Genomic DNA, 26,777 nt, shown 5'->3' on the forward strand with positions numbered 1-26,777 from the left:
TTTCTCAAAAGTTTGGGGTCACCCAAACAATTTTGTGGAATAGCCTTCATTTCTAAGAACAAGAATAGACTGTCGAGTTTCAGATGAAAGTTCTCTTTTTCTGGCCATTTTGTGCGTTTAATTGACCCCACAAATGTGATGCTCCAGAAACTCAATCTGCTCAAAGGAAGGTCAGTTTTGTAGCTTCTGTAACGAGCTAAACTGTTTTCAGATGTGTGAACATGATTGCACAAGGGTTTTCTAATCACCAATTAGCCTTCTGAGCCAATGAGCAAACACATTGTACCATTAGAACACTGGAGTGATAGTTGCTGGAAATGGGCCTCTATACACCTATGTAGATATTGCACCAAAAAGCAGACATTTACAGCTAGAATAGTCATTTACCACATTAGCAATGTATAGAGTGTATTTCTTTAAAGTTAAGACTAGTTTAAAGTTATCTTCATTGAAAAGTACAGTGCTTTTCCTTCAAAAGTAAGGACATTTCAATGTGACCCCAAACTTTTGAACGGTAGTGTATATGTACAGTGTGTGTGTGTGTGTGTGTATATATATATATATATATATATATATATATATATATATATATATATATATATATATATATATATATATATATATATATATATATATATATATATATATATATATATACAGATATAGTACAGGCCAAAAGTTTGGACACACCTTCTCATTCAAGGTGTTTTCTTTATTTTCATGACTATTAACATTGTAGATTGTTACATCAAAAACTATGAATGAACTATAACTGAAAACATGTTTTATATTCTAGTTTCTTCAAAATAGCCACCCTTTGCTCTGATTACTGCTTTGCACACTCTTGGCATTCTCTCCATGAGCTTCAACAGGTTTTGTTGACGCTCCCTGAAATGGTTTTCACTTCACAGGTGTGCTTGAAGCTCATGGAGAGAATGCCAAGAGCAATTGAAACGTTTATTAGCAGATTGCACAGTACAGTACATATTCCGTACAATTGACCACTAAATGGTAACACCCCAATAAGTTTTTCAACTTGTTTAAGTCGGGTTCCACGTTAATCAATTCATGGTACAAATATATACTATCATCATAATACAGTCATCACACAAGTTAACCATCAGAGTATATACATTGAATTATTTACATTATTTACAATCGGGGGGTTAGGTTGGATTGCAAAGGGTGGCTATTTTGAAGAAACTAGAATATAAAACATGTTTTCAGTTATTTCACCCGTTTTTGTTAAGTACATAACACCACATGTGTTCATTCATAGTTTTGATGCATTCAGTGACCATCCATGTTCTACCACTTGTCCCATTTTTGGGGTCGCGGGGGGTGCTGCATTCGAGCGGAAGGCGGGGTACAACCTGGACAAGTCGCCACCTCATCGCAGGGCCAACACAAATAGACAACATTCACACTCAACATTCAATCAATCGTTTACTTATATAGTCCTAAATCACCAGCGTCTCAAAGGGCTGCACAAGCCACAACGACATCCTCGGCTCAGATCCCACATCAGGGCAAGGAAAAACTCAACATTGACGTCCCACTGGGGTGAGTTTTCCTTGCCCGTATGTGGGCTCTGTACCGAGGATGTCGTAGTGGCTTGTACAGCCCTTTGAGACACTTGTGATTTAGGGCTATATAAATAAACATTGATTGATTGATTGATGAACCCAATGGGATGACAATTAACATAAAATAACATTCACACACTAGGGACCATTTAGTGTTCCCATGCAACTAGGGATGTCTGATAATGGCTTTTTGCCGATATCCGATATTCCGATATTGTCCAACTCTTTAATTACCGATACCGATATCAACCGATACCGATATCAACCGATATATACAGTCGTGGAATTAACACATTATTATGTCTAATTTGGACAACCAGGTATGGTGAAGATAAGGTACTTTTAAAATAAAATAAGATAAATAAATTAAAAACATTTTCTTGAATAAAAAAGAAAGTAAAACAATATAAAAACAGTTACATAGAAACTAGTAATTAATGAAAATGAGTAACATTAACTGTTAAAGGTTAGTACTATTAGTGGACCAGCAGCACGCACAATCATGTGTGCTTACGGACTGTATCCCTTGCAGACTGTATTGATATTTAGAACCTTTATTTAACCAGATAAGAAAACCCATTGAGATCAAGATCTCTTTCACAAGGGTGACCTGGCCAAGAGGTCAACAGCACATGTCACAGAGCAGTTTCAAAATAAATACTCCGATATATATTGATATATAATGTAGGAACCAGAATATTAATAACAGAAAGAAACAACCCTTTTGTGTGAATGAGGAGGGAGTTTTTTTGGGTTGGTGCATTAATTGTAAGTGTATCTTGTGTTTTTTATGTTGATTTAATTTTAAAAAAAACAAAAAAACAAAAAAAAAAACGATACCGATAATAAAAAAAACGATACCGATAATTTCCGATATTACATCTTAACGCATTTATCGGCATCCCTACATGCAACCTATCCCCAGGTGCATGTCTTTGAAATAGTCATGAAAATAAAGAAAACCCATTGAATGAGGTTTGTCCAACCCTTTGGCCTGTACTGTACTGTACTGTACTGTACAAGATCTGACCAATCTGAGTCTATGTGCATGAAGCCTGCTATCAGTTGAATGCCCTGAGAATACAGTGAATGGATGAATAAGAACGTGTTAGTGACTAGATCAGTGATAAGATGCTACAAAGCACAAATGAATACCTGTAGAATCTGCTGACCAGCACATCGCTGGTGAAGCCCATCCCTCCCCAGTATTGGAGGCAGCTGTCTCCCACTTCCCTGGCCAGACGGCCGCCCTTTAATTTGGCCATGGACGCCATCTTGGTGACATCGTTGCCTTTGATATACAGTGCTGGAAGATTCACAGAGGAGAACATCTGGCTCGTACTCCTATTTTCTCCAAGACTTTGAAGATAAACGACGTCTCACCTGTGGCCTGGTAGAGGAGGGCGCGCAGCAGCTCAACCTCCGTCTGCAGCTCGGCCAGCCTGAAGTGCACCGACTGGTGGTGGAGGACGGGCTGGTTGAAGATCTTCCTCTGCCGCGTGTAGCTGATGGTCTCCTGAATGACCAAGTCCATGGTGGTCAGAACTGGAGAAGAGCACGCAGTTGTTGTTGGACTTTTGACAATTATCAATCAATGTTTACGTATATAGCCCTAAATCACCAGCGTCTCAAAGGGCTGCACAAGCCGCAGCGACATCCTCGGCTCAGATCCCACATCAGGGCAAGAAAAAACTCAACCCAATGGGATAACAATGAGAAACCTTAGGGCAGGGGTCACCAACCTTTTTGAAAGCAAGAGCTACTTCTTGGGTACTGATTAATGCGAAGGGCTACCAGTTTGATACACACTTAAATAAATTGCCAGAAATAGCCAATTTGCTCAATTTACCTTTAACTCTATGTTATTATTAATAATGAATGATATTTACACTTAATTGAATGGTTTAAAAGAGGAGAAAACACGAAAAAAATGACAATTAAATTTTGAAACATAGTTTATCTTCAATTTCGACTCTTTAAAATTCAAAATTCAACCGAAAAAAAGAAGAGAAAAACTAGCTAATTTGAATCTTTTTGAAAAAATTAAAAAAAGAATTTATGGAACATCATTAGTAATTTTTCCTGATTAAGATACATTTTAGAATTTTGATGACATGTTTTAAATAGGTTACAATCCAATCTGCACTTTGTTAGAATACATAACAAATTGGACCAAGCTATATTTCTAACAAAGACAAATCATTATTTCTTCTAGATTTTCCAGAACAACATTTTTAAAAGAAATTCAAAAGACTTTGAAATAAGATTTACATTTTATTCTACAGATTTTCTAGATTTGCCAGAATATTTTTTTTAAATTTTAATCATAATAAGTTTGAAGAAATATTTCACAAATATTCTTCGCCGAAAAAACAGAAGCTAAAATGAAGAATTAAATTAAAATGTATTTATTATTCTTTACAATAAAAACAATACATTTCCTTGAACATTGATTTAAATTGCCAGGAAAGAAGAGGAAGGAATTTAAAAGGTAAAAAGGTATGTGTGTTTAAAAATCCTAAAATCATTTTTAAGGTTGTATTTTTTCTCTAAAATTGTCTTTCTGAAAGTTATAAGAAGCAAAGTAAAAAAATTAATGAATATTATTTAAACAAGTGAAGACCAAGTCTTTAAAATATTTCCTTGGATTTTCAAATTCTATTTGAGTTTTGTCTCTCTTAGAATTAAAAATGTCGGGCAAAGCGAGACCAGCTTGCTAGTAAATAAATAACATTTAAAAAATAGAGGCAGCTCACTGGTAAGTGCTGCTATTTGAGCTATTTTTAGAACAGGCCAGCGGGCTACTCATCTGGTCCTTACGGGCTACCTGGTGCCCGCGGGCACCGCGTTGGTGACCCCTGCCTTAGGGATAACTACACAATCTGAGATCTAAAGTTGACAAAGTTAAAATACAGTAGTACCTCAACTTACTAAAGCCCTAACTTGTCAATCTGCATCACAAAGCCAGGGCCAGACTCTGCAGACCAAACGTCTAAACCACCTACATTTATCCATAAAAAACACATTTGGGAATGAGAAGCTGCCCATGTTGCATTTGACTCACTCCAGTTTGTTCTGTCTCCTGACTACAAACTTGACCATCCAGCATTACTGTCAGAATAATTGTATATAAGTTATCACACCACTTGTTTGCTTGCAGTTCAGGTTGCCGCGGTTACTATCCACAAAGCTTCCATTGATTCTTATCAAGCAAAGGCGGACAGCTTGTAAATCTCCACCGTGTGCCATGGAATGCGCCTCGCCGTAGAAGTGTCTTTTTTTCAGGTCTGGACAGCCACGGGAGGGGCCGTATCAGGACCCGAAGTCTCCAAGAAGATAAGGCGGACGAGCAGAGAAGGGGCAAACCTGACACCGCTCCAAGCACATTTTGTTTTAACTGTTTATGAACCAGTGCTAGGCTGCTGCATAATGTGACCCCTCCCCTTAAAAGCAGATTTGACTATGTAATCAGGGAATGCCCAAATAAATGGGGAGGCGCGGGAAGTTTTTCCTCAGAGCGTGGGCTGACACTGTACGAGGGTGCAGTTTCACGCGCTCTCCTCATGAGCTAAATTGAATCCTGTCTCTGTTTGATTCCTTGCTTCTTGTCCTGTTTGATAGTTCGGTGCTTGAACCTGACAATTACCCTTGGCACACAGACATCTATACCGCAATTTTCAGGCTAAATATAAGCTGCACCCATCTAATTTTATTTTGTAGATGTATAGGCCGCACAAGTCTATAAACCGCATGTGTGCACATTGACACATGAAATATTAACACGGGCGCTTGTGTTCATTCACAAATTTAACAAAAGATAGCGTAGCATACAGTAAGTAGCCTACTGGAAAAATCATTGAGTTCTCTCTTCATCCTTTTCTTTTGGCCTTTCGGACCCCGTTAGTGCATTTGTATTCGGTGCGGCGGCCGTTTCTTTTTTCGATGGCTGGGTCGATCGCCTTTGGCTTTGAGGCTGCGTTGCGTGCATTTTGTCATTTCTTCTCCACGACGATGGTGAGTCCATATATCTTTAAATGGCTGACTGAATGATTGTGTGAGTGCGTTTGATTGAATGTGAACAATCACAGCGCAGATTTTATGTCGATATATATATACACACACACACACACACACACACACACACACACACACACACACACACACACACACACACACACACACACACACACACACACACACACACACACACACGTAAGTTTGGACACACCTTCTCATTTCAATGCGTTTTTCTTTATTTCCATGACTTTTACATTGTAGATTGTCACTGAAGGCATCAAAACTATGACACCTGTGAATTGAATACCATTTCAGGTGACTACCTCTTAAAGCTCATGGAGAGAATGCCAAGAATGTGCAAAACAGTAATCAGAGCAAAGAAGCAAAAAAAAAACATGTTTTCAGTTATTTCACCTTATTTTGTTAAGTACATAACTTAAAATGTGTTCATTCATAGTTTTGATGTGACAATCTACAATGTAAATAGTCATGAAACTAAAGAAAACACATTGAATGAAAAGGTGTTTCCAAACTTTTGGCCTGTACTGTATACGTATATACATACATACATATATATATATATATCATACTTGCCAACCCTCCCGTTTTTAGCAGGAGAATCCCGGTATTCAGCGCCTCTCCCGACAACCTCCCGGCAGAGATTTTCTCCCGACAAACTCCCGGTATTCAGCCGGAGCTGGAGGCCACACCCCCTCCAGCTCAATGCGGACCTGAGTGGGGACAGCCTGTTCTCACGTCCGCTTTCCCACAATATAAACAGCTTGCCTGCCCAATGACGTCATAACATCTAGGGCTTTTAGAGAGTAGAGTGCACAACAAGGAGACGGAGCAGAAGAACGAGGAAATTACAGACATGGCGACGCCGTCGACGAGCAAGATGAAGAAATACGCTTGCAAGTTCCAAAACGAATGGAAACAAGAATTTCAGTTCATCCAGGACAGTTCGAAGGGGAAGGTGTATGTTGCCTGTAAATTTTGTAGAACAGACTTCTCCATTGAACACGGTGGCCGAAATGATATACTCATCATGAACGGAGAAGTTAAACAGGACAATACTGCCATCTAATGGATAGCCACCGGAACACTGAAATTCAAGTATTTATTTTATTTATATGTAAATAAAATAAATATATATATATATATAGCTAGAATTCACTGAAAGTCAAGTATTTCACATATATATATATATATATATATATATATATATATTTCATATATATATATATATATATATATATATATATATATATATATATATATATATATTTCATATATATATATATATATATATATTTCATATATATATATATATAAATATATATATATATATATATATATATATATATATATGAAATATATATATATATATATATATTTATATATATATATATGAAATACATATATATATATATATATATGAATATATATATATATATATATATATATATATATATATATATATATATATATATATGAAATATATATATATATATATATATATATATATATATATATATATATATATATATATATATATATGAAATATATATATATATATATATTTCATATATTTCATATATATATATATATATATATATGAATATATATATATATATATATATATATATATATATATATATATATATATATATATATATATATATATATATATATATATATATATATATATATATATGAAATACTCGAGTTGGTGAATTCTAGCTGTAAATAACCACGCCCCCAACCACCCCCCCACCTCCCGATATTGGAGGTCTCAAGGTTGGCAAGTATGATATATATACACACATGATATATATATATATATATACATGTATACACATATATACTGAATATATACATACATACATATTTAAAGCTTATTATATAATTTCTTGGGCCTCAATTAAGCATTTTAAGTGTAAAAAGGCTAAATACACCAGAAATATCAAAACTACAGTATTATTGGCTACGAGAGAAGACCAAACCAATCAGAGCGCGTTGTTCAGTATCACAACCACTGGTTGCTTCAATACCATATTGTATTAAAAGAGTGTAAAGGCGACTAAAGGGTCCTATTTCATGTCTGTAGCGCTCTTATGTTGAAAAACTTATATAGAAGTTTAGGTGTCTTCTGCGCCACCTATGAAAACATATGATTTATTTTTAATCTATACATACTGTATGTATGTATGTATGTAATATGTATAGATACATACATATGCATGTATTGATATAGTTATATTACTATAATTAAAACAATAATACTATAATGTATATAGTTGTAATATGAATATAATAACTGCTTGAACCAAAGGGAACCTCACCTCCCTGTTTACAAGGAAATCACATCAGAGATTGTAGCCCTGCCAGTACATTCTGTGGGAAATGAATGATGAGCAGTAAAGATTCTCACTATTGGCCACAGCCCAGAGCCTTTCTTCCTGGAACTGGAGCATCTGATAGGTGAAGCCCAAGCCCTCCTGGCCGATGACGTTCTTGCAGGGAACGCGCACGTCCTCGAAGAAGACCTCGGCCGTGTCTGAAGACCACATGCCCAGTTTGCCAATCTTCCGTGCAATGTGGACTCCTACCAGGGGGAGGCGCCAGTCAACCAATGACGAGTTAGAATGCTTTCGTGCTGAGCCTACCTGGCAAGTCCATGGGCAAACAGATAAGGGATTTGTTCCTGTGTGGGGGTCCGTCACTGGTGTTGGCCAGAAGACACATCCAGTCCGCCTGGGTGCCGTTGGTGGTCCACATCTTGCCCCCGTTGATCACGTATTCATCGCCTTTTCTCACCGCCTTGGTCTTAATGTCTGCAAGTTTGAACAAAAGCGCAAAGGACTTGACAACAAGAGTAATGGTGGGCAATACGGCCTTAAATCTATCTCGTGATATATATCGCAGGGTCCTGCGATAACGATATACATCACAGTATATTATCTGCATATCAATCAATCAATCAAAGTTTACTTATATAGCCCTTAATCACAAATGTGGAATTAAATGATGGAATGGATTAAGTAATGAAGTTAAACATTGTACTGATATGATCCAGTTTAAGAGGTTGTTCAAATTAATAGTGCTTACAAAGTACAGAGAAGAAGAATTAGGAGAAATACTTTCAAACTTATTGAAAATAAGATATTCTTCATCTCAGTATGTTAATAATGGCTGACTTAATTATATATTACAAAACTGTTGTATTACTCATTCACGGATGTCATTTTACTATAAAAAAGTCAGTAAATGAACGTATATATTTGTAAACACTCTGAAGTGGGAAAGGGGTAGGATTAAATAAGCTTTGAAGTGAAGTGAAGTGAATTACATTTTATATAGCGCTTTTTCTCAAGTGACTCAAAGCGCTTTACATAGTGAAACCCAATATCTAAGTTACATTCAAACCAGTGTGGGTGGCACTGGGAGCAGGTGGGTAAAGTGTCTTGCCCAAGGACACAACGGCAGTGACTAGGATGGCGGAAGCGGGGATCGAACCTGCAACCCTCAAGTTGCTGGCACGGCCGCTCTACCAACCGAGCTATACCGCCTTTGCTTCTTCCTACTCCTTTTCGGACATGATGTGAAGTGAAATGATATGAAATTGTGTGATGTATTGTGCTGTAAGTGTGTTCATGTTCCAAATAAACTAAAGAAAGAACGGAAGAAAGAAATGTCTCAAAGGGCTGCACAAGCCACAACGACCGAAGGGCCCGCAGGCCGCACCCCCAGGCAAAACTGCCCAAAAATAGGTGTGCCAACTTAGTTTGTGGCATCGCATTCAAGTTTGTACCGTAATTTCCGGACTATAAGCCGCTACTTTTTCCCCTCGTTCTGGTCCCTGCGGCTTATACAAGGGTGCGGCTTATTTACGGCCTGTTCTTCTCCGACACCGACGAAGAGGATTTCGGTGGTTTTAGTACGCAGGAGGAAGACGATGACACAATGATTAAAGACTGACTTTTCATATACCGGTAGGCTGGTTATTTTGATAACGTACAGGCGAGCACTTTGTATTACTTTGCACCGTTGTATTATTTGTACTCTGCACGAATGCTGTTCGCCATGTCAAAGATGTGAAAGTTTGATTTAATGATTGAAAGATTTATTGTTAATAAATGGGACGCTTTGCGTTCCCAAACAGTCATCTCTGTCCCGACAATCCCCTCCGTGGTAGCAGGAACCCCTATATACTACGCTAATTACACATCAAAACCCTGCGGCTTATAGTCGGGTGCAGCTTATATATGGAGCAATCTGTATTTTCACCTAAATTTAGCTGGTGCGGCTTATAGTCAGGTGCGGCTTATAGTCCGGAAATTACGGTAATTGCATCAACAAAGTAATGAGCAAAAGGTTATGAATTTATTTGTTTAATCATTTATTTGACAGGTACAGTGTACATTACCGTATTTTTCGGACTATAAGTCGCAGTTTTTTTCAGTTTGGCCGGGGGTGCGACTTATACTCAGGAGTGACTTATGTGTGAAATGATTAACACATTAGCGTAAAATATCAAATAATATTATTTAGCTCATTCACGTAAGAGACTAGACGTATAAGATTTCATGGGATTTAGCGATTAGGAGTGACAGATTGTTTGGTAAACGTATAGCATGTTCTATGGTAAATGGGTCGTACTTGTATAGCGCTTTTCTACCTTTTTAAGGAACTCAAAGCGCTATGGCACTATTTTCTACATTCACCCATTCACACACACACACATTCACACACTGATGTTATAGTTATTTGAATGACTCTTACCATAATATGCTACGTTAACATACCAGTTGGTTATTTATGCCTCATATAACGTACACTTATTCAGCCTGTTGTTCACTATTATAATTGCCTTTCAAATGTCTATTCTTGGTGTTGGCTTTTATCAAATACATTTCCCCAAAAAATGCGCCTTATACTCCAGTGCGACTTATACATGTTTTTTTCCTTCTTTATTATGCATTTTCGGCTGGTGCGACTTATACTACGGAGCGACCTATACTCCGAAAAATACGGTGATAGACATTACTGTAAATTAAGGATGTACCGATACTAGGGATGTCCGATAATGGCTTTTTGCCGATATCCGATATGCCGATATTGTCCAACTCTTTAATTACCGATACCGATATCAACCGATACCGATATCAACCGATATATACAGTCGTGGAATTAACACATTATTATGCCTAATTTGGACAACCAGGTATGGTGAAGATAAGGTACTTTTTAAAAAAATGAATCAAATAAAATAAGATAAATAAATTAAAAACATTTTCTTGAATAAAAAAGAAAGTAAAACAATATAAAAACAGTTACATAGAAACTAGTAATTAATGAAAATTTGTAAAATTAACTGTTAAAGGTTAGTATTATTAGTGGAGCAGCAGCACGCACAATCATGTGTGCTTACGGACTGTATCCCTTGCAGACTGTATTGATATATATTGATATATAATGTAGGAACCAGAATATTAATAACAGAAAGAAACAACCCTTTTGTGTGAATGAGTGTAAATGGGGTGGGTTGGTGCACTAATTGTAAGTGTATCTTGTGTTTTTTATGTGGATTTAATAAAAAAAACCCAAAAAAACCCCCCCCAAAAAAACAAAAAACGATACTGATAATAAAAAAAACGATACCGATAATTTCCGATATTACATTTTAACGCATTTATCAGCCGATAATATCGGCAGACCGATATTATCGGACATCTCTAACCGATACCAATATTTTGGTACCGGTACCAAAATGTATTTCAACACTTTTCGATACCTTTCTAAATAAAGAGGACCACAAAAAATGGCATTATTATTTTGAAATCTATGGTAGTTTTTACAAGAAAAACGGTACCACCGCGGTTTGCTTTTTCCAAATTCTGGCAACGGAGCTGCCAGTGTTTTACCGTCAACAAATTGCGCTACCCTTTTTCAGTTAACAATAACACAAGGTAAAAACAACAAGCGTCGATTTTAGGGCAAAAAACTTTCCCGTAAGAAACAGCGACAAATTTTTTTCCAATGTGGAGTAACACAACAACAAGAAAACAAGGTCAATTTCGCCATTAAATCTATCACTTTCACAGTGTACAATTTGATGGATTACTTGCTTTAAAGTCATAGATCAAACATATATTTACAGTATTTGTTTTTACTTGAACCCTAAAAACGATTTGGAAAGTGTGACGATACAGTATTGCTTGCAATGAATGATATTAAAGCTGAAAAAAGATGACATTTCATGCAGTACGTATGTATTTTTTTCTGTCAAATGAAGAGAACGAATACATTTAGTAAGCGAAGATAAAAGGTACCGTATTTTCCGGGCCATAGGGCGCACCGGATTATAAGGCGCACTGCCGATTAATTTTTTCATATATAAAGGGCAGCGGATTATAGGCCGCATTAAAGGCCTACTGAAATGACATTTTTTTATTTAAACGGGGATAGCAGATCCATTCTATGTGTCATACTTGATCATTTTGCGATATTGCCATATTTGTGCTGAAAGGATTTAGTAGAGAACAACGACGATAAAGTTCGCAACTTTTGGTCTCTGATTAAAAAAAAGCCTTGCCCCTACCGGAAGTAGCGTGACGTTGTCAGTTGTTCACTTCCTCATATTTTCCTATTGCTTTCAACGCAGCTAGAGCTATTCGGACCGAGAAAGCGACGATTACCCCATTAATTTGAGCGAGGATGATAGATTCGTGGATGAGGAACGTTAGAGTGACGGACTAGAATGCCGTGAAAGACATATCTTTTTTCGCTCTGACCGTAACTTAGGTACAAGCTGGCTCATTGGATTCCACACTTTCTCCTTTTTCTATTGTGGATCACGGATTTGTATTTTAAACCACCTCGGATACTATATCCTCTTGAAAATGAGAGTCGAGAACTCGAAATGGACATTCACAGTGACTTTTATCTCCACGACAATACATCGACGAAGCTCTTTAGCTACTGAGCTAACGTGATAGCATCTGGCTCAAATGCAGATAGAAACAAAATAAATAAATCCCTGACTGGAAAGATAGACAGAAGATCAACAATACTATTAAACCATGGACATGTAACTACACGGTTTATAATTCTCAGCCTGGCAAAGCTTAACAATGCTGTTGCTAACGACGCTAAGGCTAACTTAGCAACCGGACCTCACAGAGCTATGATAAAAACATTAGCGCTCCACCTACGCCAGCCAGCCCTCATCTGCTCATCAACACCCGTGCTCACCTGCGTTCCAGCGATCGACGGCGCGACGAAGGACTTCACCAGATCATCCGTGCGGTTGGCGGCTAGCATCGGCTAGCGCGTCTGCTATCCAAGTAAGTACTCCTTGTTGTGTTGCAACAGCCAGCCGCTAATACACAGATCCCACCTACAACTTTCTTCTTTGCAGTCTCCATTGTTCATTAAACAAATTGCAAAAGATTCACCAGCACAGATGTCCAGAATACTGTGGAATTATGAAATGAAAACAGAGCTTTTTGTATTGGCTTCAATGGGGTACCAATACTCCTGTTTCACTGGCTACGTCACGCGCATACGTCATCATCCAAAGGTGTTTTCAACCGGAAGTTTAGCGGGAAATTTAAAATGTCACTTTATAAGTTAACCCGGCCGTATTGGCATGTTGCAATGTTAAGATTTCATCATTGATATATAAACTATCAGACTGCGTGGTCGGTAGTAGTGGCTTTCAGTAGGCTTTTAAAGGACTCATATTATTTTTATTTTTTTTCTAAATGTAAAAGACTTCCTTGGGGTCTACATAACATGTAATGGTGGTTCTTTGCTCAAAATGTTGCATAGATGATGTTTTACACATCATCTTCGAGCCGCTTTCTGACAGTCACTTCCGGATGCGCCGTTTTGTGGGCGGTCTTATTTACGTGGCTCACCTTCGACAGCGTCTTCTCCCCGTCATCTTTGTTGTAGCGGTGTAGCGTGCAAGGACGGGAGTGGAAGAAGTGTCAAAAGATGGAGCTAACTGTTTTAATGACATTCACACTTTACTTGAATCAATAACGGAGCAGCATCTCCTCATCCGTGGCTCACTAGTGCAACAACAACGCCCGTAATGTGTCCCATGAAAAACTGTCCGACCGGAACTCTCTAATAACTAAAGTTCCTTGGGTGAATAATGTAACCTCACTACACCGGTATGTTTTAGTGCTTTCATGGTGAGTTTACTGACAGATATAAGTAAGAACTTTACACTACTTTATATTAGAAATGGCAACAGCGGAGGATAAATGTCACATAACAAATAGATAGAGAAAAAGAAGAAGCTTATCGACTACGGTGTCTACACGGACTACAAAGGCAGACGCGCGCAAATTTTCAGGATTTATGCAGATCCCAAATACAGATCAGCAAGTACCAGAAGGTAAGAAAAGTTGTTTTTGCATAATATTGCGAAACAAAACACCAGATAATATGTCTTACTTTAAGTTTAAAGTTAAAGTACCAATGATTGTCACACACACACTAGGTGTGGTGAAATTTGTCCTCTGCATTTGACCCATCCCCTTGTTCACCTCCTGGGAGGTGAGGGGAGCAGTGAGCAGCAGCACTGGCTGCGCCCGGGAATCATTTTTGGTGATTTAACCCCCAATTCCAACCCTTGATGCTGAGTGCCAAGCAGGGAGGTAATGGCTCCCATTTTTATAGTCTTTGGTATGACTCGGCCGGGGTTTGAACTCACAACCTACCCATCTCAGGGCGGACACTCCCTGACCACTAGGCCACTGAGTAGGTATACACACTTATACACACAGCATAATAATACTCCTATGTTGAAGCACAGTACAATCCAAGTGCTGCGTCTTCATAGTTTACCAAAGTCCTACTAAAACATGTTGATAGATTTTTGAGCGCCGTATGTGAAGGATATATAAAATGTTGGTATTGTTTAATTGAGTCATCTTGCAGTCTACACGTATCTCTTATGTGTGACTGCCATCTACTGGTCACGATCATCATTACAGCATGTACCAAATAAAATGTGCTTTGAGGTCGCTAAGCAAAACCAGAATTATTCCGTACATTAGGAGCGCCGTCGAGTTTTGAGGGAAAAAAAAGATTTTAAGTGCGCCTTATAGTCCGGAAAATATGGTACTTTATTGACTTGAATTATTTCCAGGCCTTGGCGGGACACATAAAATGACACGGTGGGCCAGATCTGAGTTTGACACCTTTGGTATACACTACCGTTCAAAAGTTTGGGGTCACCCAAACAATTTTGTGGAATAGCCTTCATTTCTAAGAACAAGAATAGACTGTGGAGTTTCAGATGAAAGTTCTCTTTTTCTGGCCATTTTGAGCGTTTAATTGACCCCACAAATGTGATGCTCCAGAAACTCAATCTGCTCAAAGGAAGGTCAGTTTTGTAGCTTCTGTAACGAGCTAAAGTGTTTTCAGATGTGTGAACATGATTGCACAAGGCTTTTCTAATCATCAATTAGCCTTCTGAGCCAATGAGCAAACACATTGTACCATTAGAACACTGGAGTGATAGTTTCTGGAAATGGGCCTCTATACACCTATGTAGATATTGCACCAAAAAGCAGACATTTGCAGCTAGAATAGTCATTTACCACATTAGCAATGTATAAAGTGTATTTCTTTCAAGTTAAGACTAGTTTAAAGTTATCTTCATTGAAAAGTACAGTGCTTTTCCTTCAAAAATAAGGACATTTCAATGTGACCCCAAACTTTTGAACGGTAGTGTACATCAAGCCACACTGCAAAAACTGAAATCTAAGTAAGATTAAATATCTCAAATAAGGGTGATATTTGCTTATTTTCTGTCTGATAAGATCATTCTTAGAGTGTTTTACTTGTTTTAAGTGTTTTGGTCCTAAATGATCTCAGTAAGACATTACAGCTTGTTGCTGAGATTTTATGACCTATATTGAGTAAAACATGCTTGAAACTAAGTGTTCCAAAGTGGTGTCATCAACACAAGTATAAAACTACTTTTTTTAAATAATAATTTCTTACTTCAAACATGAAAAAAAAATCATGATGCCGAGCGCATATCATTATGTCAAGATAATGGCACTAGCATTTACTTCATTTAAGAACATTTTTCAACATATTGAGCAAAAATGTCTTTTTTTTTCTACCAAGAAAAGTGCACTTGTTATTAGTGAGAATATACTTATTTTAAGGTATTTTTGTGTTCATTGAGGTTAGCTAATTTTTAGGGCTGCAACTAACGATTAATTTGATAATCGATTAATCTGTCTATTATTACTTCGATTAATCGATTAATAATCGGATAAAAGAGACAAACTACATTTCTATCCTTTCCAGTATTTTATTGAAAAAAACCATCATACTGGCACCATACTTATTTAGATTATTGTTTCTCTGCTGTTTGTACATGTTGCAGTTTATAAATAAAGGTTTTTTAACTGTTTATCTAACAAAATTGTTCTTGGGGTAATTTTGTATTTGCTTTTTTAATGTGTATTTTACTTCTGTTTTAAATTTTATTTTTTAGTCTGTCCTTTGCCTTTATTTCTTTGTGGTGTACAGCCCTTTGTTTTTCAACTGTGGTTGTTTTTAAAGGGCTTTATAAATAAAGTTGGTATGGTATGGTATGGTATGGTTTACCGGTATTTTAAAAAAAAAAAATTTTTTTTTTTTTTTTAAAGCCTCTGCGCATACGCATAGCATAGATCCAACGAATTGATGACTAAATTAATCGGCAACTATTTTTTATAATCGATTTTAATCGATTTAATCGATTAGTTGTTGCAGCCCTACTAATTTGACTTGTTTTGGAAAGTCTTGACAAGCCGAATTTTCTTGTTCTATTGGCAGATAATTTTGCTTAGTTCAAATAAAATACCTCTAATTTTTGTATTTTTCTTCTTCTTGTTTTTGAACACTGACTTTTTGCAGTGCGGCCTTTAGAAGAGAGGTACATACTTGACACATCAGAACCCGCCCCGACTTCGCTAACTCCGAGGCAGGCAACTTTGTCCCCCAGGATGCTGGGAAGCAGAAACTCTTGCTTGAGCTCAGCTGAACCAAACCTGCATAAACACACACAAAGTTGAGCATGTCAACAAGATTGACATTCAAACGTGGCACAAAAACAAAACAATGCACTTAAAGACACCCTTGTCACGATGGAGGTTATGATCTACTTTTTGGGCTGTTCTAATGTTTTAACCTCCTTTCAGGCTCCAACTGTTCCCCTAATTAAACTCTTGAGACGGTCTGTGTCTATGAGCGCCGTCTTGTGTCCCCAGCAGTCACTTTATTGCAACAACACAGCAAGAAAAAGTTATATTTCTAAGACGTATTCCATCACATAACACCCAGAGGGGTTTGTCTTTAATTAAAGGCCAAACAACAGACTGTAATTTTGAGTGTCACAAACACAAGCAGTGTGAGACAAGGACAACAAACATAATGGACTTGTCCATCTTTCTATTCTTCTTTTTAAGACCCAAATATCATATTTTTCAGACTTGCGTCGAGGGAAAACACTGCCGTCTTATGTTTGGGTCAATAGGGTACCGTATTTTCCAGACTATAAGGCGCACTTAAAAACCTGGTGCGCCTAATGTACGGAATACATTGTGCTTACCGACCTCGAAGCCATTTTATTTGGTACATGGTGAAATCATATTGGGTTATTACAAACCCCGTTTCCATATGAGTTGGGAAATGGTGTTAGATGTAAATATAAACGGAATACAATGATTTGCAAATCATTTTCAACCCATATTCAGTTGAATATGCTACAAAGACAACATATTTGATGTTCAAACTGATAAACATTTTTTTTGTTGCAAATAATCATTAACTTTAGAATTTGATGCCAGCAACACGTGACAAAGAAGTTGGGAAAGGTGGCAATAAATACTGATAAAGTTGAGGAATGCTCATCAAACACTTATTTGTAGGGATGTCCGATAATGGCTTTTTGCCGATATCTGATATTCCGATATTGTCCAACTCTTTAATTACCGATACCGATATCAACCGATACCGATGTCAACCGATATATGCAGTCGTGGAATTAACACATTATTATGCCTAATTTGGACAACCAGGTATGGTGAAGATAAGGTACTTTTAAAAAATAAAAATAAAATAAGATAACTAAATTAAAAACATTTTCTTGAATAAAAAAGAAAGTAAAACAATATAAAAACAGTTACATAGAAACTAGTAATTAATGAAAATGAGTAAAATTAACTGTTAAAGGTTAGTACTATTAGTGGACCAGCAGCACGCACAATCATGTGTGCTTACGGACTGTATCCCTTGCAGACTGTATTGATATATATTGATATATAATGTAGGAACCAGAATATTGATAACAGAAATAAATGGGGGGAGGGAGGTTTTTTGGGTTGGTGCACTAATTGTAAGTGTATCTTGTGTTTTTTATGTTGATTTAATTAAAAAAAACAAAAAAAAAAAAACGATACAGATAATAAAAAAAACGATACCGATAATTTCCGATATTACATTTTAATGCATTTATCGGCCGATAAATTTGGAACATCCCAAAGGTGAACAGGCTAATTGGGAACAGGTGGGTGCCATGATTGGCTATAAAAGTAGATTCCATGAAATGCTCAGTCATTCACAAACAAGGACGGGGCGAGGGTCACCACTTTGTCAACAAATGCCTGAGCAAATTGTTGAACAGTTTAAGAACAACATTTCTCAAGCAGCTATTGCAAGGAATTTAGGGATTTCACCATCTACGCTCCGTAATATCATCAAAGGGTTCAGAGAATCTGGAGAAATCACTGCACGTAAGCAGCTGAGCCCGTGACCTTTCATCCCTCAGGCTGTACTGCATCAACAAGCGACATCGGTGTGTAAAGGATATCACCACATGGGCTCAGGAACACTTCAGAAACCCACTGTCAGTAACTACAGTTGGTCGCTACATCTGTAAGTGCAAGTTAAAACTCTCCTATGCAAGGCGGAAACCGTTTATCAACAACACCCAGAAACGCCGTCGGCTTCGCCGGGCCTGAGCTCATCTAAGATGGACTGATACAAAGTGGAAAAGTGTTCTGTGGTCTGACGAGTCCACATTTCAAATTGTTTTTGGAAACTGTGGACGTCGTGTCCTCCGGACCAAAGAGGAAAAGAACCAGTTATTTGTTATAGGCACAAAGTTCAAAAGCCAGTATGGGGGTGTATTAGTGCCCAAGACATGGGTAACTTACACATCTGTGAAGGCGCCATTAATGCTGAAAGGTACATACAGGTTTTGGAGCAACATATGTTGCCATCCAAGCAACGTTACCATGGACGCCCCTGCTTATTTCAGCAAGACAATGCCAAGCCACGTGTTACATCAACGTGGCTTCATAGTAAAAGAGTGCGGGTACTAGACTGGCCTGCCTGTAGTCCAGACCTGTCTCCCATTGAAAATGTGTTTGGCATTATGAAGCCTAAAATAGCACAAGGGAGACCCCCGGACTGTTGAACAACTTAAGCTGTACATCAAGCAAGAATGGCAAAGAATTCCACCTGAGAAGCTTCAAAAATGTGTCTCCTCAGTTCCCAAACCTTTACTGAGTGTTGTTAAAAGAAAAGGCCATGTAACACAGTGGTGAACATGCCCTTTCCCAACTACTTTGGCACGTGTTGCAGCCATGAAATTCTAAGTTAATTATTATTTGCAAAAAAAAAATAAAGTTTATGAGTTTGAACATCAAATATGTTGTCTTTGTAGTGCATTCAATTGAATAGGGCTTGAAAAGGATTTGCAAATCATTGTATTCCGTTTATATTTACATCTAACACAATTTCCCAACTCATATGGAAACGGGGTTTGTAATTATTTTGCTAAGTCTTGAGCTGTCCAACTTAGTATACAAACTCACAATATCTGCTAGAGACAACTTTCTCTGAGGCTTCCAGAATTGAATAAATCCATCTGTTCATAAGTGTTGGGCAATAGCTCGCTACAAGTAGCGACGCTGCAGATATTTTCGGATTGTTTCAAGGAATGTGCAATCATTTGGCCAACTGTAAAATATGTACTCCTTTCAAATAAGACAACACAAGGGCAAGTTTCAGCGGAGTAGGGTTACAACATATGCATGTACAGGGGACGAAATGGTTGTGTTTGTAATCCTCAAGAGTACCAGTAGCCTGCATTGAAGGCAGATAAGCTCCACAGGCTAAATGTGCATCTTCACAAAGGCGGATGGTACAAAACAAAGGAATTGAGGCTGGATCAAGGTTTACAGAATTGTTACCTAGCCAGTGCGGGAGTGGTCATGTCGGTCTGAACGCCGATAGCCATGGGGATGCCGCCGCAGCGGATGTTGCCCAACTCCTCGGACACTGCAACGCTGTAGCTGAAGTCCAGTCCCAAGCCTCCATATTCTACAAAAAAACCCCAAAAACATAGGAAATGCATAACTGGTCAAAGTGGATATACAGCAGCATCTCTTTTGTGACCCATGAAATACATAAAAAGGCACCCTTCAGTTCTTAATGGATTTGAATAGTCTGGAATAAGACCCCACCGTGTATCATTTGTAGCCATGAAGAGGCATATTTTCACAAAGCCTTTCATCATCGGTTCGTTGTTTCGTTTCTTACCTCTATTTACATCAACAAATAGCCAGTTTGTGGAATGAACTGGATCATACTTTCATAATGCACACCCACACTCAACATTAAGCACATCTACATAAACAGCAAGAGGACTTTGATCTTATATTGTGCAGGTGTAAGGATGTGTATCTCTGGCTACTAGGGATGTCCGATAATGGCTTTTTGCCGATATCCGATATTCCGATATTGTCCAACTCTTTAATTACCGATACCGATATCAACCGATATATGCAGTCGTGGAATTAACACATTATTATGCCTAATTTGGACAACCATGTATGGTGAAGATAAGGTACTTTTTAAAAAAAAAAAATAAAATAAGATAACTAAATTAAAAACATTTTCTTGAATAAAAAAGAAAGTAAAAAAATATAAAAACAGTTACATAGAAACTAGTAATTAATGAAAATTAGTAAAATTAACTGTTAAAGGTTAGTACTATTAGTGGAGCAGCAGCACGCACAATCATGTGTGCTTACGGACTGTATCCCTTGCAGACTGTATTGATATATATTGATATATAATGTAGGAACCAGAATATTGATAACAGAAAGAAATGGGGGGAGGGAGGTTTTTTGGGTTGGTGCACTAATTGTAAGTGTATCTTGTGTTTTTTATGTTGATTTAATAAAAAAACAAAACAAACAAACAAAAAAAACCGATACAGATAATAAAAAAACCGATACCGATAATTTCCGATATTACATTTTAACGCATTTATCGGCCGATAATATCGGCAGGCCGATATTATCGGACTTCCCTACTGGCTACCCTTCAAATCGATACAGTACCAATTTCCAGTACATGGGAATCAATACCGGTACCAGTATTCTGTACAAATGTGTTAATAAATGTTAATTGTTGTCACTTTCGTATTACACGGTTACTCTGCCGAGCTCTAGACCGCACAGACACTCAACAACAACACATCATTTAATTACTGGTTTGCAAAAAATATTTTTAACCCAAATAGGTGAAACTAGATCATCTCCCACGGCACACCAGACTGTATCTCACACAGTGGATGAAAAACACTGGTATAGATGCTCAGCCAGGAAATAGTTGTTGCTGTTAAATTGAACGTAAATTGTACTGTAAGTGTACTGACTGTAAATGCAAACCCTGAATATACAAAAATAGGTCTTAAAGGCCTACTGAAATGAATTTTTTAAAATTTAAACGGGGATAGCAGATCCATTCTATGTGTCATACTTGATCATTTCGCGATATTGCCATATTTTTGCTGAAAGGATTTAGTAGAGAACATCGACGATAAAGTTCGCAACTTTTGGTCGCTGATAAAAACAGCCTTGCCTGTACCGGAAGTAGCGTGACGTCACAGGTTGAAAGGCTCCTCACATTTCCCCATTGTTTACAATGCAGCAAGAGCGATTCGGACCAAGAAAGCGACGATTACCCCATTAATTTGAGCGAGGATGAACGATTCGTGGATGAGGAACGTGAGAGTGAAGGACTAGAGTGCAGTGCAGGACGTATCTTTTTTCGCTCTGACCGTAACTTAGGTACAAACTGGCTCATTGGATTCCACACTTTCTCCTTTTTCTATTGTGGATCACGGATTTGTATTTTAAACCACCTCGGATACTATATCCTCTTGAAAATGAGAGTCGAGAACGCGAAATGGACATTCACAGTGACTTTTATCTCCACGACAATACATCGGCGAAGCTCTTTAGCCACGGAGCTAACGTGATAGCATCGGGCTTAAATGCAGATAGAAACAAAATAAATAAACCCCTGACTGGAAGGATAGACAGAAAATCAACAATACTATTAAACCATGGACCTGTAACTACACGGTTAATGCTTTCCAGCCTGGCGAAGCTTAGCAATGCTGTTGCTAACGACGCCATTGAAGCTAACTTAGCAACGGGACCTCACAGAGCTATGCTAAAAACATTAGCTATCCACCTACGCCAGCCAGCCCTCATCTGCTCATCAACACCCGTGCTCACCTGCGTTCCAGCGATCGACGGAGCGACGATCATAGATGCGGTCGGCGGCCCGGAGACGGAGGAAGTCAAGGTGAGGTCGCCGGCTAGCGCGTCTGCTATCCATCTCAAAGTCCTCCTGGTTGTGTTGCTGCAGCCAGCCGCTAATACACCGATCCCACCTACAGCTGTCTTCTTTGCAGTCTTCATTGTTCATTAAACAAATTGCAAAAGATTCACCAACACAGATGTCCAGAATACTGTGGAATTATGAGATGAAAACAGAGCTTTTTTGTATTGGATTCAATGGTGTCCGAATACTTCCGTTTAACTATTGACGTCTCGCGCATACGTCATCATACATAGACGTTTTCAACCGGAAGTTTAGCGGGAAATTTAAAATGTCACTTTATAAGTTAACCCGGCCGTATTGGCATGTGTTGCAATGTTAAGATTTCATCATTGATATATAAACTATCGGACTGCATGGTCGCTAGTAGTGGCTTTCAGTAGGCCTTTAATGCTTCACAAAACAGGCATTCCTATCTAATGCTGGTCTGGCACTAAACTTTTTCCGTACAAACACCAAGCAGTCAAATGCCTGATGGACACATGCGGTGGCTGCCAATGGACAACAATGGACACATTTACTGCCCTTGCAAAACAAGTTAGGGAATACTGAACAGCATTGTCAGCGATAGGCAAGGCCATAAAAACTGGGACAGGCAAAACGGTGAGATATTCTAGACCAGGAAGACTAAAGTGTAGTGAAGCGGCCAAAAAGCAAGAGGAAACAGGTGCAGCTGTGGCGTGATAGTGCACGCTGGAAACCCCACAGTGGATCATGTGGACAGAAGGAAGCACTGAGGTTTAAAACTGAACAGCAGGCAAAAGGAAAACAAACAGAGTGCTTGAATTGTCAAACGTATAGACCCTTTCTTAAACAGCAGATGTTCTTCGGTATAGGTTCTCTCCAGGTGGAGTCCCAGAATCATTCTCATGTGAAATGAGGGAACTCAGTATTTGTTTCTTTTGCTACAGTACCTCAACCCTCAACAAAGACCATTTTAAAACTCTGTGGCGACACTGTGAGGAAGACCATTTTCTGTTCAACTGCATTTAGGTGTATTGGTGAATGAAGGACTTCAAGGGAGGTCCAGCAGCCTGAAAAAAAATCAAGAAAAATATATACCGTAAATTCTGGACTATGAGCCACTACTTTTCCCCCACGCTTTGAATCCTGCGGTTTATAAAATGGTGTGGCTAATTCATGGATTTTTCCTTTGTTGACGGCCTTAATGCAAACAGTAAAAAATCAAAAAAAAACAAGCAAAGACACTGAAATATTATGATAAATCCACTCGACGTCCACTAGAGATGTCCGATAATGGGTTTTTTGCCAATCCGATATTGTCCAACTCTTAATTACCGATTCCGATATCACCCGATAACGATATATACAGTCGTGGAATTAACACATTATTATGCCTAATTTTGTTGTGATGGTTTTCCAAAATAAATCCACTCAAGTTATGGAAACAAATGCCAACATGGCACTGCCATATTTATTATTGAAGTCACAAAGTGCATTTTTTTTTTTTTAACATGCCTCAAAACAGCAGCTAGGAATTTGGGACATGCTCTCCCTGAGAGACCATGAGGAGGTTGAGGTGGGCGGGGTTGAGGTGTGGGGGGTAGCGGGGGGTGTATATTGTAGCGTCCCAGAAGAGTTAGTGCTGCAAGGGGTTCTGGGTATTTGTTCTGTTGTGTTTATGTTGTGTTACGGTGCGGATGTTCTCTCGAAATGTGTTTGTCATTCTTGTTTGTTGTGGGTTCACAGTGTGGCGCATATTTGTAACTAGAGATGTCCGATAATATCGGCCGGCCGATATTATCGGCCGATAAATGCTTTAAAATGTAATATCGGAAATTATCGGTATCGTTTTTTTTATTATCGGTATCGTTTTTTTAATTTTATTAAATCAACATAAAAAACACAAGATACACTTACAATTAGTGCACCAACCCAAAAAACTTCCCTCCCCCATTTACACTCATTCACACAAAAGGGTTGTTTCCTTCTGTTATTAAAAAAATCTAATCCATTATTATTATTATTATTATTAATATTCTGGTTCCTACATTATATATCAATATATATCAATACAGTCTGCAAGGGATACAGTCCGTAAGCACACATGATTGTGCGTGCTGCTGGTCCACTAATAGTACTAACCTTTAACAGTTCATTTTACAAATTTTCAGTAATTACTAGTTTCTATGTAACTGATTTTATATTGTTTTACTTTCTTTTTTATTCAAGAAAATGTTTTTAATTTATTTATCTTATTTTATTTTATTAATTTAAAAAAAAAAGGACCTTATCTTCACCATACCTGGTTGTCCAAATTAGGCATAATAATGTGTTAATTCCACAACTGTATACATCAGTATCGGTATCGGTTGATATCGGTATCGGTAATTAAAGAGTTGGACAATATCGGAATATCGGAAAAAAGCCATTATCGGACATCCCTATTTGTAACAGTGTTAAACTTGTTTATACGGGCACCCTCAGTGTGACCTGTATGGCTGTTGACCAAGTATATGCCTTGCATTCACTTGTGTGTGTGAAAAGCCGTAGATATTATGTGATTGGGCCGGCACGCGAAGGCAGTGCCTTTAAGGTTTATTGGCGCTCTGTATTTCTCCCTACGTCCGTGTACACAGCGGCCTTTTAAAAAGTCATACATTTTACTTGTTTGAAACCGATACCGATAATTTTGAAACCGATACCGATAATTTCCGATATTACATTTTAAAGCATTTATCGGCCGATAATATCGGCAGTCCGATATTATCGGACATCCCTAGTCCCCACATCTGCGGTCTCCTCCAAGGTGTCTCATTGTTATCCCTTTGGGTTGAGTTTTTCCTTGCCCTGATGTGGGATCTGAGCCGAAGATGTCGTAGTGGCTTGTGCAGCCCTTTGAGACACTGGTGATTTATTGATTGATTGATTGATTGATGGTGCCGCAGTGCCCTTCTGTTGAGAGCGTTTCTACTTGTATGGATTCTTTATTCATGACTCCAAGCGACGTTATTTTGTATATGTAACAATGATAATACACAATTATCGTACGTTACAATACCTTTGACCCAGCCCCACGCCCTACTTTCACTTGCTCTGTGTGTGACGAAAGAAGTTGTCTTTGGTCGTACACAAAATAAACCGCATGGGGGGGAAATAACCTTCAGTTTTAAGGTCAAACCAAAGAGGTCAAACAGTTCTTGTGGTTTTATCTTATTTACACATCTTATAACAAGGGTGTTTCAAAGAGCATGCTGTATGTTTTGCAATAACCCTAAAACTATTTATACTTGCTAAACCCCGTCATATGTGTGGTGTTAGTATAAGCTAATATGCTAACACGTACACTACCGTTCAAAAGTTTGGGGTCACCCAAACAATTTTGTGGAATAGCCTTCATTTCTAAGAACAAGAATAGACGGTCGAGTTTCAGATGAGAGTTCTCTTTTTCTGGCCATTTTGAGCGTTTAATTGACCCCACAAATGTGATGCTCCAGAAACTCAATCTGCTCAAAGGAAGGTCAGTTTTGTAGCTCCTGTAACGAGCTAAACTGTTTTCAGATGTGTGAACATGATTGCACAAGGGTTTTCTAATCATCAATTAGCCTTCTGAGCCAATGAGCAAACATATTGTACCATTAGAACACTGGAGTGATAGTTGCTGGAAATGGGCCTCTATACACCTATGTAGATATTGCACCAAAAAGCAGACATTTGCAGCTAGAATAGTCATTTACCACATTAGCAATGTATAGAGTGTATTTCTTTCAAGTTAAGACTAGTTTAAAGTTATCTTCATTGAAAAGTACAGTGCTTTTCCTTCAAAAATAAGGACATTTCAATGTGACCCCAAACGTTTGAACGGTAGTGTATCTGTGTTAGTATTTTTGTATTTTTTCAGTTTCACAGATTCCTTAGTAAATTCCCCAAAACGTCACTTTGCAATTATTGAGTCTGTTTAACTGATTGGAGAACTAGTTTCTGCAGCTAGTGGGTCCATGACGATGACTTCTGTTTTGTTTGATCAGCCGCTTTACTGCCCTGTTACAGACAGCATTTGGAAACAATTAAGGTATGTAAATAAACATTTACAGAATCTTTTGCGGCTAATACTGTATTTCCTCTTTTGAATAATAGTCCAGAAAATCCAGTTTTCTGACAGAGATTCTTGAGCCATTTTCCCCTCAACAATAACAAACCTATATACCTATAACAAATACTTGGTAAGAGACGACGACGGCCACTTTGGGACAAATTATGATCCATAACTCCATATTTTTTAGCCTGAAGACAAGGAGGGTGAGCAACAGGCCCCAGAAGACGAGTGCTAAACAGATGCACTCGGTCCATCGCCACAACCTTCCACTATTCAAGTGAGAGGCATTCATTACAATCTGGAATTAACTTTGTTCCAATTTAAGAGGCAAAGCAGCAGCAGCAGGCTCAGTGTGTCAACAATATAGCAGCATAATGCGCCGCTAAAAATAG

At 38.1% G+C, this 26,777-nt stretch overlaps 1 protein-coding gene across 1 annotated transcript in view; it reads right to left on the bottom strand.

Moving 5' to 3' along the window:
- Positions 1 to 26,777, bottom strand: part of zgc:85777 (uncharacterized protein LOC405871 homolog) — a 78,470-nt gene that overhangs the window by 476 nt on the left and 51,217 nt on the right. The window contains exons 3-8 of the mRNA XM_062029403.1: positions 19,883 to 20,012; positions 16,569 to 16,675; positions 8,273 to 8,440; positions 8,038 to 8,211; positions 2,970 to 3,131; positions 2,742 to 2,892 (exon numbers count right to left, since the gene is read on the bottom strand). Coding sequence (XP_061885387.1) covers positions 2,742 to 2,892; positions 2,970 to 3,131; positions 8,038 to 8,211; positions 8,273 to 8,440; positions 16,569 to 16,675; positions 19,883 to 20,012 — 892 coding nt within the window. The remainder of the gene's footprint in view (positions 1 to 2,741; positions 2,893 to 2,969; positions 3,132 to 8,037; positions 8,212 to 8,272; positions 8,441 to 16,568; positions 16,676 to 19,882; positions 20,013 to 26,777) is intronic.

Source organism: Entelurus aequoreus, linkage group LG20 (assembly GCF_033978785.1).
Source record: "Entelurus aequoreus isolate RoL-2023_Sb linkage group LG20, RoL_Eaeq_v1.1, whole genome shotgun sequence".
Classification (NCBI taxonomy): domain Eukaryota; kingdom Metazoa; phylum Chordata; class Actinopteri; order Syngnathiformes; family Syngnathidae; genus Entelurus; species Entelurus aequoreus.